Below are 10,468 nucleotides of genomic sequence, written 5' to 3' on the forward strand. Positions count from 1 at the left end.
CACAGAGAACTAGGTGCATTTTTAACTTTAAAAACTTTACAAGTGAAACAATAACCCCAACCCAGACTTTCTTTATCACCTTGTTGCTGCCCCCCAAGTGGCTGTTACAGATCTGGGATCACAGAAAATGACACAATGGGAAAAGGTTTGAGAAGCACTTGGTTAAGGTCTGCAATGAACAGCTAGATATTGTGATATAAGTAGGTTTAACCAAAGCATTCAAAAGTAAATTAGACTGTTAGCAAAAAGAGATAGAAAAGCAGAATGTAGAGCAGAATTTTGGGGAAAGGAGGAGGGTAGAACATTTTTAAGTGTTTTGCTCATTTTGTATACATGGAGTATACAAAAATAATGCCTTGTGTGTTGTGATAATTGTTTCTTTTGCCTATTTGTTGAAGTTTTGGCTTTTTTTGCACTTCAGGTGGTTTATCAATGGGAACGTGTGTCTGTTAGACGATGCGAGAATATTAGTGGCAGAACAGTGGCACAGCGATTCTGTAAGTATCTTGGAGGAAGTGTGCAACAGAGCCACTGACTTGGTAAATGAGAAGTCTTGTGAAACCAGTATAACCCTGAAATTCACCTAAGTCCTATTCAATTGGAATTTCTACTCAATTAGAACCTGCTTAAACAGTTCTGATTGAGTTTCTGTAAAGATTTGTAGCTCAGGTGCTGGTTGTCACCAAGCTGGGAAGTTATAGGGTATGTTCACCAAGCTGGGAAGTTGATTTGCCCTGTCTCGGTGACATCTTCAATGCTTTGGAGCCTCCTGTGAAGTGCTGCTGTACTGTGTCTTCTGGAATTTATTTGGTTCCGTTCCTGCTCCTTCCAGTTGCCAGTTCCGGTTGTTCGTTGTAGTGGCCGACTATTGGGTCTAGGTAAATGTGCTTGTTGATGGAGTCCGTGGCTGAGTGCCATGCTTCTAGAAATTCTCTGGCTGTCCTCTGTTTGGCTTGTCCTATGACCATTGTGTTGTCCCAGTCAAATTTGTGGTCCTTGTCATCTGTGTTTATGGCTACTAGGGACAGCTGTCAAACCAAATAAATGCCATAAGAGACAGTACAGCAGTGCTTCACAGGAGGCTCTAAAGCACTGAAGATGTCACCGAGACACAGGGCGAAATGTCTGCAAATCAACTTCCAGCTTGCTGAACATACCCACAACTCTGATAGTTCTGATATTTAACAGATTTGCATTGTTTAGGGGGTCTTGTGGTGACTTGGTAGTATCCCTACCTCTGAGCCAGGAGAGCTAGGTTCAAGTGCATTCTCTCCTAGAAGTGTGTCATAACAGCTTTGTGCGGCTTTGTTAAAAATAACTGCATCATCAGTTATATGCTTCCACATTACTATTTGAATTTTTGGGAACAGCTTTGGAACCAACAAGCTTCCACCTAAACCCCTTCTACCTTTCTTCTCACCATATATTTCAATTCTTTCTTGAAAAAAGTGTCTAATTGTTTATGCAACACATTTATACTGTCTGCCTCAATGGTGACAACTATGTAAATAATAAAATCAGTCTGACTAGTTTCACCCTCCTTCCAAATATTCTCTTTCTTCAGAAGAGAAAGGAAGAACTTCCATTAACAAGGACCTTACCATATCCCCAATACTTTACAACCATTGATATACTTTGCCTAATAAATTAGTAACTCCACAATCACAGCACTCATTTCAACAACAAAGTCCCATGGTTAGTCTTTTTTTGGTGATGTTGGTTGAAGGACATCAGGTGCACTCCTTGTTCTTCATATAACACTGAGGTTCATTACATCCCCTAAAGTGGCTAAATCATTGGTTTAACATCTCAATTAAAATACTCTTTGGAATTTCCATTAACAATATATTGAGGTTTTGTTATCAACTGCCTTCATAATCATGAAATATCCATGAAGATCTCATTCCTTCAAACTCCAGAGAATCCAAGCTTGGTTTCCTAAATCTTTCCTCATAAAACAATTCCTCCATCCCAGCGACTTAGTCTGGTGAACCTTCACTACGCTGTCTCTCTTTGGCAAGTGTTTCCTTCCTTATATAAGGAGGCTAGAACTGTAGAAAATACTCAGAGTATACTCTCACCAAGGCTCTATACAACTGCAAGGTATCTTTACTCTATACGCTAATCCCCTTGTGATGAAGGCTCAGAGTCCCATTTACTTTATTGATTGTTGTACCTGCAAGCAAACTTTCACTAAGTCAAGAACAAGGACACCAGGTGCCTTGGAACACTACTGTTTCTTAACCTCTGTGAGAGTGGAGGTGCAGGTAGACAGGGTAGTGAAGGCAGCATTTGGCATGCTTGCCTTCATTGGACAGAAGATTGAGTGTAGGAATTGGGATATCATATTGCAGCTGCATAGGACAAAGATGAGGCCACTTTTAGAATACTGCGTACAATTCCAGTCGCTCTTCTAAAGGAATGATGTTGTTAAACTTGAGAGGGTACAGAAAAGATTTACAAGGATGTTGCTGGGACTAGAGCGTTTGAATTATAGGGAGAGGCTGAATAGGCTGGGAGGTGACCTTTATAGCAGTTTATAAGATCATGAGGTACGTGGAGAGGGTGAAAAGCTGAGGTCTTTCTCAGAGGCTGGAAGAGTCCAAAACTAGAGGGCATGGGTTTAAGGTGAGAGGGAAATAATTTTAAAAGGACCTGAGGTATAACTTTTTCACACAGAAACTGGTGTATATGGAATGAGCTGCCAGAGGAAGTGATGGTGGTGGGTACAATTATAACATTTAAAAGGCATCAGGATCGGTACATGAGTAGGAATAGTTTGAGAGAGATATAGGCCAAATGCTCATAAATGGGACTATGTCTGATTGGGATATCTGGTCAGCGCAGACAAGTTGGACCGAAGGGTCTGTTTCATGCTGTGTAACGCTGGCCTGATTACTCTCAACATTTAAGAAATGTTCTTTGTTTTTTTTCCCCTACGAAACTGAATTCTTCTTTCTTACTTTTCTTTCATCTGCCATTTTCTTTCCCATTCACTTAGCCGGCCCAAGACTGCTTGAAGCCTCCTTTCACTTTCCTGACAGTTGACGTTCACAACTAGTTTTGTCATCTGCAAACTTTGGAACATTACATTTGGTTCATGCATACTTATATAAATTGTATGAGCTATTGTGGAACTAGCACTGATCCTTGTGTTACTCCACTAGAAATAGCCTACTAACCTGTGGGTGGCCTATTTATTTCATTTGTCTTCTTTGTCCTGTGTGGGAACTTATCAATACACTTCTGAAAATCCAAATCCACCACATCCACTGGTTCTCTTTTACCTATTCTATCGAACAGGTTTATCAAACATGATTTCCCTTTCATATATCCATCCATGTTGATTTTGCCTAATTTTACCATTATTTTCTAAGTGTCCATTTGTCAGGTCCTTAGGAATAGATTCTAATATTTTCCTGATTAGTCATGTCAAACTAACAGCTCTGTAGTTTTCCATTCTCCTACCCCAAGCATTATGAAATATAAAGGTTTTTTTTCCTAGTTTCCAATCTGCATGAATTCTTTCCAGAATCTACAAAACTTAGAAAGATAGTCACCAAATAGATCCATTATCCCTATAGCCACCACCTTCAACATTCTGGACCAGATGAGCTGCACCCGAGTGGATTGTCAGCCTTCAATCTAGTTAACTTTTCAAAAACCACCTTTTTATTGATACTAATTTTCCTCAAGTAGGGATTGACAAAATCCCTACTGTCTTTACCTAACATATGCTTCCTCTTTTTTCTTGATGAAAACCTCAATTATTCTAGTCATCCAGGATTCCATATACATACCAGCTTTGCCCTTCACCCTAACAGGAACATAATGTCTCTGGACTCTCATTATCTCATTTTTGAATGCTTCCCATTTTCCAGCTGACCCTTTACCTGCAAATATCTGCCCCCAATCAACTTTACCTAATTCTGTCAAAATTGGCCTTCTTCCAGTTTAGAACTTTAACTTTTAGATCCAATCTATACTTTTCCATGACTATTTTAAAACTAATATAATTATGGTCACTGGCCCCAAAGTGCTCCCCCACTGACACCTCAGTCACCTGTCCTGCCTTAATTCCCAAGCGTAGATCAGGTTTTGCACCTTCCCTAAAAGGTACATCCACATACTAAATCAAAAAAATTTCTTGTGCACACTTAACAAGCTGTTCTCCATTCAAACCCTTAACATTATGGCAGTCCCAGTCGTATGTTTGGAAAATTAAAATCCCCTACCATAGCCGCCCTATTATTCTCACAGATAACTGAGACCTCATTACAAATTTGTTTCAATTTCCTGCTGACTATTAGGGGGTATATAGTACAATCCCAATAAGGTGATCATCCCTTTCTTATTTCTCAGTTCCACCCAAATAACTTGCCTGTACAAATTCCCAGGAATATCCTCCCAAACTACAGCAGTAATGTTATCCTTAATCAAGAACGGCACTCCCCCACATCTCTTGCTCTCTTTTCTATCCTTCCTATAGTACCTTTACCCTGGAAGATTAAGCTGCCAGCCCTGTCCATCCTGGAGCCATGTCTCTGTAATAGCTACCATATCCCAATCCCATGTTCCCAACCATGCCCTGAGTTCATCTGCCTTCCCTGTTAGGCCTCTTGCATTGAAATAAATGCAGTTTAATTTGTCAGTCATACCTCATTCTCTGCTTTGTTCCTGCCTGCCCTGACTGTTTGACTTACTCCTTTTCCCAACTGTATGACTGTCAGACTGCTCTTTTTCCTCACTATCACCCTGGGTTGCCCCCTTTGCTAGTTTAAAGCCTTCCAAGTAGCTCTAGAACTTCTATTCCAGAAGAGATTCCAATGATTGATAAATGTGAACCCTTCTCCCCTGCACCAGCTCCTCAGCCTCACATTCATCTGCTCTATCCTCCTATTCCTATTCTCATTAGCTTGTGGCACCAGAAGTAGTCCAGATATTACTACCCTCATGGACCTCCTTTTTAAACTCCTGCCAAACTTTCTATATTGTCTCCTCAGAATCTCATCGTTCTCTCTTCCTATATCGTTAGTTCCAATGTGTACAACAACCTCCCACTGAACCATCTCGCGTTTGAGAATATTCTGCACCGCTGAGCTATCTTTGATCCTGGCACCAAGGAGGCAACACACCATTCTATGCCACGGAAGCATCTGTCTGTGCCTCTGACTAGAGCGACTCCTATCACAATTGAATGCTTGGAACCTGATGTGCCTTTTGTTATATTAGAATCAGTCTCATTACCAGAAATTTCCCCAAAAAGTCCATCGCCCCCTACATTTTTCAAAACAGCATACTTGTTTGAGATGGGGATAGCCATGGGAGACTACCTCAATGCTGAAAATGTGTTGCTGGAACAGCGCAGCAGGTCAGGCAGCATCCAGGGAACAGGAGAATCGACTTTTCGGGCATAAGCCCTTCTTCAGGAATGCTTCAGACTACTGCAATACCTGCCTCCCACTCCTACCTGACTGTACCTTCAGTTTATCTCCCTTCCTGCAACTGCCATCCATCTCATGTAAATTCCTTGTTGCTTCTAACTGGCAGTTCAGCCAATCCATGTGATCTTATAGGATTCTCAACCAAGCACACTTCTTACAGACATAATCATCAGTAATATGGAAATTCTCCCTCATCTCTAACATCTGACAGGAAAAGCGTATCGCTCTACTAAAGGCTATCTTTGCACCTTAACAATCTACAGTCCCAGAAAATAGCACAGTTTTATTACTCTTAAAAACACTGCTCCAGGCTAACTTAGTACCTATGATTTTTTTAGTTTAAGTTTAATCAAGGGACAGATCACAGTAAAAATGTATAATTAAAAAGGACTCACTATTATAGATTTGTAAAAAAAAAACTAGTCACTTAGCTGTTTCCCTGCTGTGATCGCCCAACATTGGTTTCTCCAAGGTCAGCTGTTTGTTTATTTTTCATAGATTAATTCCAATGTCCAGAGATACTTGAAATCAAATAGCTGAGGCAATAGGTTTCTTTCTCCATTGATTCACTTCCCACCACATGATTGCTGTCTTTGTCTCCCTTCCTCCTCTTTTAAAGTGCTGTTAGTTTGATTTTTTTTCCCCAAAGTTCCAAAACAATGCAACAGCTTATAAAACAGTACTTTGTAATCCTATAATGAGGAAATCCACTCCAACACTGAAAATACCTCAAAAAAAGGAGCAGCTCTTACAGCCACAATTTTTTCATGGCCTCCATCTTGGATTACCGAGAATCCTTCCAACAGTGATCACTCCTGACATCTTATCAGAAAATGACCCTCATTTTTAGCTTGTTACTAAACTTTAGCTACTATTCAGTGCCCATCATGAACCATTAATTGCAAGGTGAAATTTTATCAATCTTTGAGGTGATATAAAATGTTTTTATCATGTGTGTTAAAAAAGCTCCAGTTTAGCTAAACATTACCTCTGATCCCTGAATCAATGCTGATTGCCTTTTTAGCATGATCTTTCTTTCTGAAATATTAATCCACAGTGGTGTTTGTCTAAGAATTTCTTTGTAAATGGTGTTAAACTGTTGGTCTATAGTTTGTGTTTGTGCATTAGCAGAAATTGGTATATGGCTTTGCATTGCATAATGCTAATGAAGGTTAAGGCACCATGTACAATTTATCTCAGGTTTTGAAGATAGAAAGTTACATGCATGAAGCACATTAGCCTCTAATCCTGAATTCCCAATATAAACATGCCACACAGGCTTTGTGCTGAAAGCCTTCCAGTTATTAGTTAGTCTCTTTCACATCCATATATGGCATATCAACTTCAACTGTGTGTAGTTTTTAAAATTTGTCTATTCTCTCCCCTGAATGGCTTCTTTTTGAGAAACACATTTACAGGTACTTTCCATCTTCTAGAATCTCTATCCATTGTTCACATTTCAACCTCAGGAATGACTGTGAGTAGGAACTCGTCCAAATACACCTCCCCATTGAAGTATAATCTGTGTGGCAATCAATTATAGGAATTGAAGCTAATCTGTTTAGACTTTCCTCTCCACTGCCATTTCCAGTGAAAATAATGACTTTACTAACTCATCCATCTTCTATTGCACAGTGACACCACCTATTTAGTTTGTAAAATAACTTGCAACTCTTTGATTACATTCATGTAACTCTGATAACTTCACTTGTTTTGTAGATGGAGCAAACAAACTAATCAGTGTAGGAACTGATGGACTTTCAAATACTGTGCAAGTCAACGAACCAATCAGAATACAGTTTCACAAAAAACCCAATAAGGATCACAGTGTGCAGTCCACTGTAACCTCCACTCTAGGGGCCATGAAAAGAAGTGGTGGACAATCTGAAGTGACTGGTTGTTCTTCCCTTCCTGTGAAACGTAAGCATGCTGAGCTGACCTTGGATGACTGGGACATCTTGAACTGTTACTGAGAAGGACTCAGTAATTTTCACAAGTCATGTGAAAAAGAATTATGATTCCCTGGTTTAATGAGGCCTGGATGGTTGAACTACAATATAAAGGTTTTAACGTTCAGCCTTTGTCTAAGATGAAAAGTATCATGTTATTTTACACCATTTTTCATCTTGATTTCTGAATTTAACTGCACTTTGAGTTGGATGATAAATTGGAATCATGTAATAAATATTTTTAGATCACAAGAGATCTGACAGTTTCTCAATTACTATTTTTTATTTAGTCTCATTGGCTGTTTAAATTTTCATTTTATATAAATAATTTCCTGAGAATGACATGCCCGTTCAGTTTTCACATCTTCTGCAGACAGATGTCTGGCATCTAGAATGTTTTTCACTATGGTACAGGTAAAATCAGAGGGAAGATGGAGGAGGGAGGAATTGAATGTCTCTCATGAGGGTCTTTCCAATAAATGTTTGTTTATTGAGTATTTGTCTCATTGAAAGGATTGTCAAAAATGGTTATCACATGGTCCTCGATGCTAGGAAAATTGACCATATTTAGGAGAGGGTTCAGCCATAGACTGCAATAGATGATTTGAAATTCTTTATTTAACCTGGACACCATTAGGAAACCTACTGACTAGGGTGGCACGGTGGCTCAGTGGTTAGCACTGCAGCCTCACAGCACCAGGATCCCATGTTGGATTCCAGCCTTGGGTGACTGCCTGTGTGGAGTTTGCACGCTCTCCCCGTGTCTGCGTGGGTTTCCTCTCACAGTCCAGAAGTGTGCAGGTCAGATGAATTGGCCGTGCTAAATTGTCCATAGTGTTAGATGCATTAGTCAGAGGGAAATGGGTCTGTGTGGGTTACTCTTCGGAGGGTTGGTGTGGATTGGTTGGGCCGAAGGGCTTGTTTCCACACTGTAGGGAATCTAATCTAAAAAAACTCAATTTCATTCTGCCTTTTCAGAGTTTATTGAAAAGAAAACTATTGGAGTAATGACGTTTGTGTAGTAAGGAGTACAGCCTTTTTTCAGGACAGTGTAATTTGACTTCCAAAACATTACATTCAATTCTACCTGGCAATTGAGCAGGACCTGTTTTAAGGATTTTAAAAGGTCCCCCAGGACAGTTTGGGACTGAAGGTGAGAAACTGAAAGACTGTGCAAAAGCAAGAAAAGCAGGCTTCATTTTAGGCAGGGTTGTGGTTAGCTCCACTGCTTAAAAAAAACTGATCAGGTTCGATATGGCTGGGGATCAGGGAAGTCCGAGTGTTGTAGTGTTGAAGTCCTAGTCCTGGTATAATAGTTGTGTAATGAGGGGCCAGGGAATTCAGAGGAGCTGCAAAGGGCTCAAAAGAAGCCAGTGCACAGTTAACAGCTTAGTAGAGCAGAGATCAGGGATTGAAGGCTCACAAATAGTATTTGCTTTTGTACAAGTGAACCAGATTAAAACAAAAAGAGGCAGTACTGGCTTGATATCTCCAAATGCTTTTCAATAATGAGCTTTGGCTTAAGTGCTGGAGTGCAGTTTCCAGGAATCCAGAGAAAAGAAGGTGAACTACAAAACGAGCAATCATTGAGGGAGTCCATGATGGAACAGCTTTTACAGGAGTTTCAAAAGTCAGGTCATCAAAAGTGATGAACTGTAATCCTTCTGGTTTTGGTAACCCACTATTTCACTTAACCTCTGGTGGGACAAATGCAGGGTAAACAATAGCCTGTGATTTGAATAAATCAGGGCCAAACCTGCACAGCTAGTTTCTCAGCTGTCTTATGTGGACTGGAAGCAATCTGACATTTCCCTGTGTTTGTGAGGAGGCTCTCTATGCTGGGAGTTTTAAGCTCTTAAATTGGATAAATCTGGAGGTTTAAAGTCAGGTCTTTTAATGCCTACCTCATTTCTCAAGCTATCTTTCTGGATTACTGATTAGATTAGATTAGATTACTTAGTGTGGAAACAGGCCCTTCGGCCCAACATGTCCACACCGCCCCACCGAAGCGCAACCCACCCATTCCCCTACATTTACCCCTTACCTAACACTACGGGCAATTTAGCATGGTCAATTCACCTGACCTGCACATCTTTGGACTGTGGGAGGAAACCGGAGGAAACCCACGCAGACACGGGGAGAATGTGCAAACTCCACAGTCAGTCGCCTGAGGTGGGAATTGAACCCGGGTCTCTGGCGCTGTGAGGCAGCAGTGCTAACCACCATGCCGCCCACATTATGACCTCCAACTGTATACACTGTTGCCTGGCAGAACAATTATAATCTCACATACAGAAAACTTAAGTTTTTTTTAAACTACTGTTTCCCATCAAAAGACATTTCATGTAATGAATGTGTATTTCAAGGAAGCTTGACAATACAAGTAAAAAAAAGCACAGAATATGCAATTGTGAAATATAACAACAATAGGGGGAAAAAGGCACAAACCAATTACAGTTTAAGTAACATTGATTCTTGTTATGCTGGAGAGTTTGAACATAGATACCATTTTAATAGACAATAATGCTGCACAACTGTTTCACAAGAATGGGATGGATGCTTGCATCTGTGTAAGTTTGAGTCTGTAACAGCTTAAAATATAGTGTATGCAGTGAGATGCCGTAATTTCCAAAGCCATTTGCAGGTCAAAGATGCATTTTGTAGATAAAAGAAGCACAAAACAGAAATCTGCTGTCCTTGTTAAGCAATATGGGATTACTGATACTCAGGCTGTCATCACCCTTGGTGTTATGCTATTCCTTCCCACTTCTGACATCAGTTTGCAGGACAGGTGTACTCATCTGACCAATCCACACAGTGTTGTACATCATCCCTGCACAGTTCTCTGGGAATGCAGTTACAGTACTGAGAGACAACAGATTTGCAGCTCCAGTACTGTGGCCCACACGGAAGACAGTTGGACACTGAAATTAAAATTAGATCCAAAAATATAGCAATAGTTTGACATCAACCATATTTAAATCTTAACATAGAAAATGTGCTGCAGATGGTCAGGTGACATTTAGGGCTAGAAACAGTTGTTATGTTTAAGAACTATTAACTATATCAAATACT

General features: G+C 40.2%; 1 protein-coding gene across 1 annotated transcript in view; it reads left to right on the forward strand.

Annotated features, from left to right (window-relative positions):
• The window catches only part of lrrc42 (leucine rich repeat containing 42), a 30,105-nt gene extending 22,456 nt beyond the window's left edge, over window positions 1–7,649 (forward strand). The window contains exons 7-8 of the mRNA XM_043699630.2: window positions 422–497; window positions 7,164–7,649. Of these exons, the coding sequence (XP_043555565.1) occupies window positions 422–497; window positions 7,164–7,417 (330 nt within the window). The 3' untranslated portion in view covers window positions 7,418–7,649. The remainder of the gene's footprint in view (window positions 1–421; window positions 498–7,163) is intronic.
• Window positions 7,650–10,468: the final 2,819 nt, after the last annotated feature.

The sequence above is a fragment of the Chiloscyllium plagiosum genome, unplaced genomic scaffold, assembly GCF_037043375.1.
Source record: "Chiloscyllium plagiosum isolate Xiang-an unplaced genomic scaffold, Cpla_swu_hap1 HiC_scaffold_9, whole genome shotgun sequence".
In the NCBI taxonomy this organism is placed as follows: Eukaryota; Metazoa; Chordata; class Chondrichthyes; order Orectolobiformes; family Hemiscylliidae; genus Chiloscyllium; species Chiloscyllium plagiosum.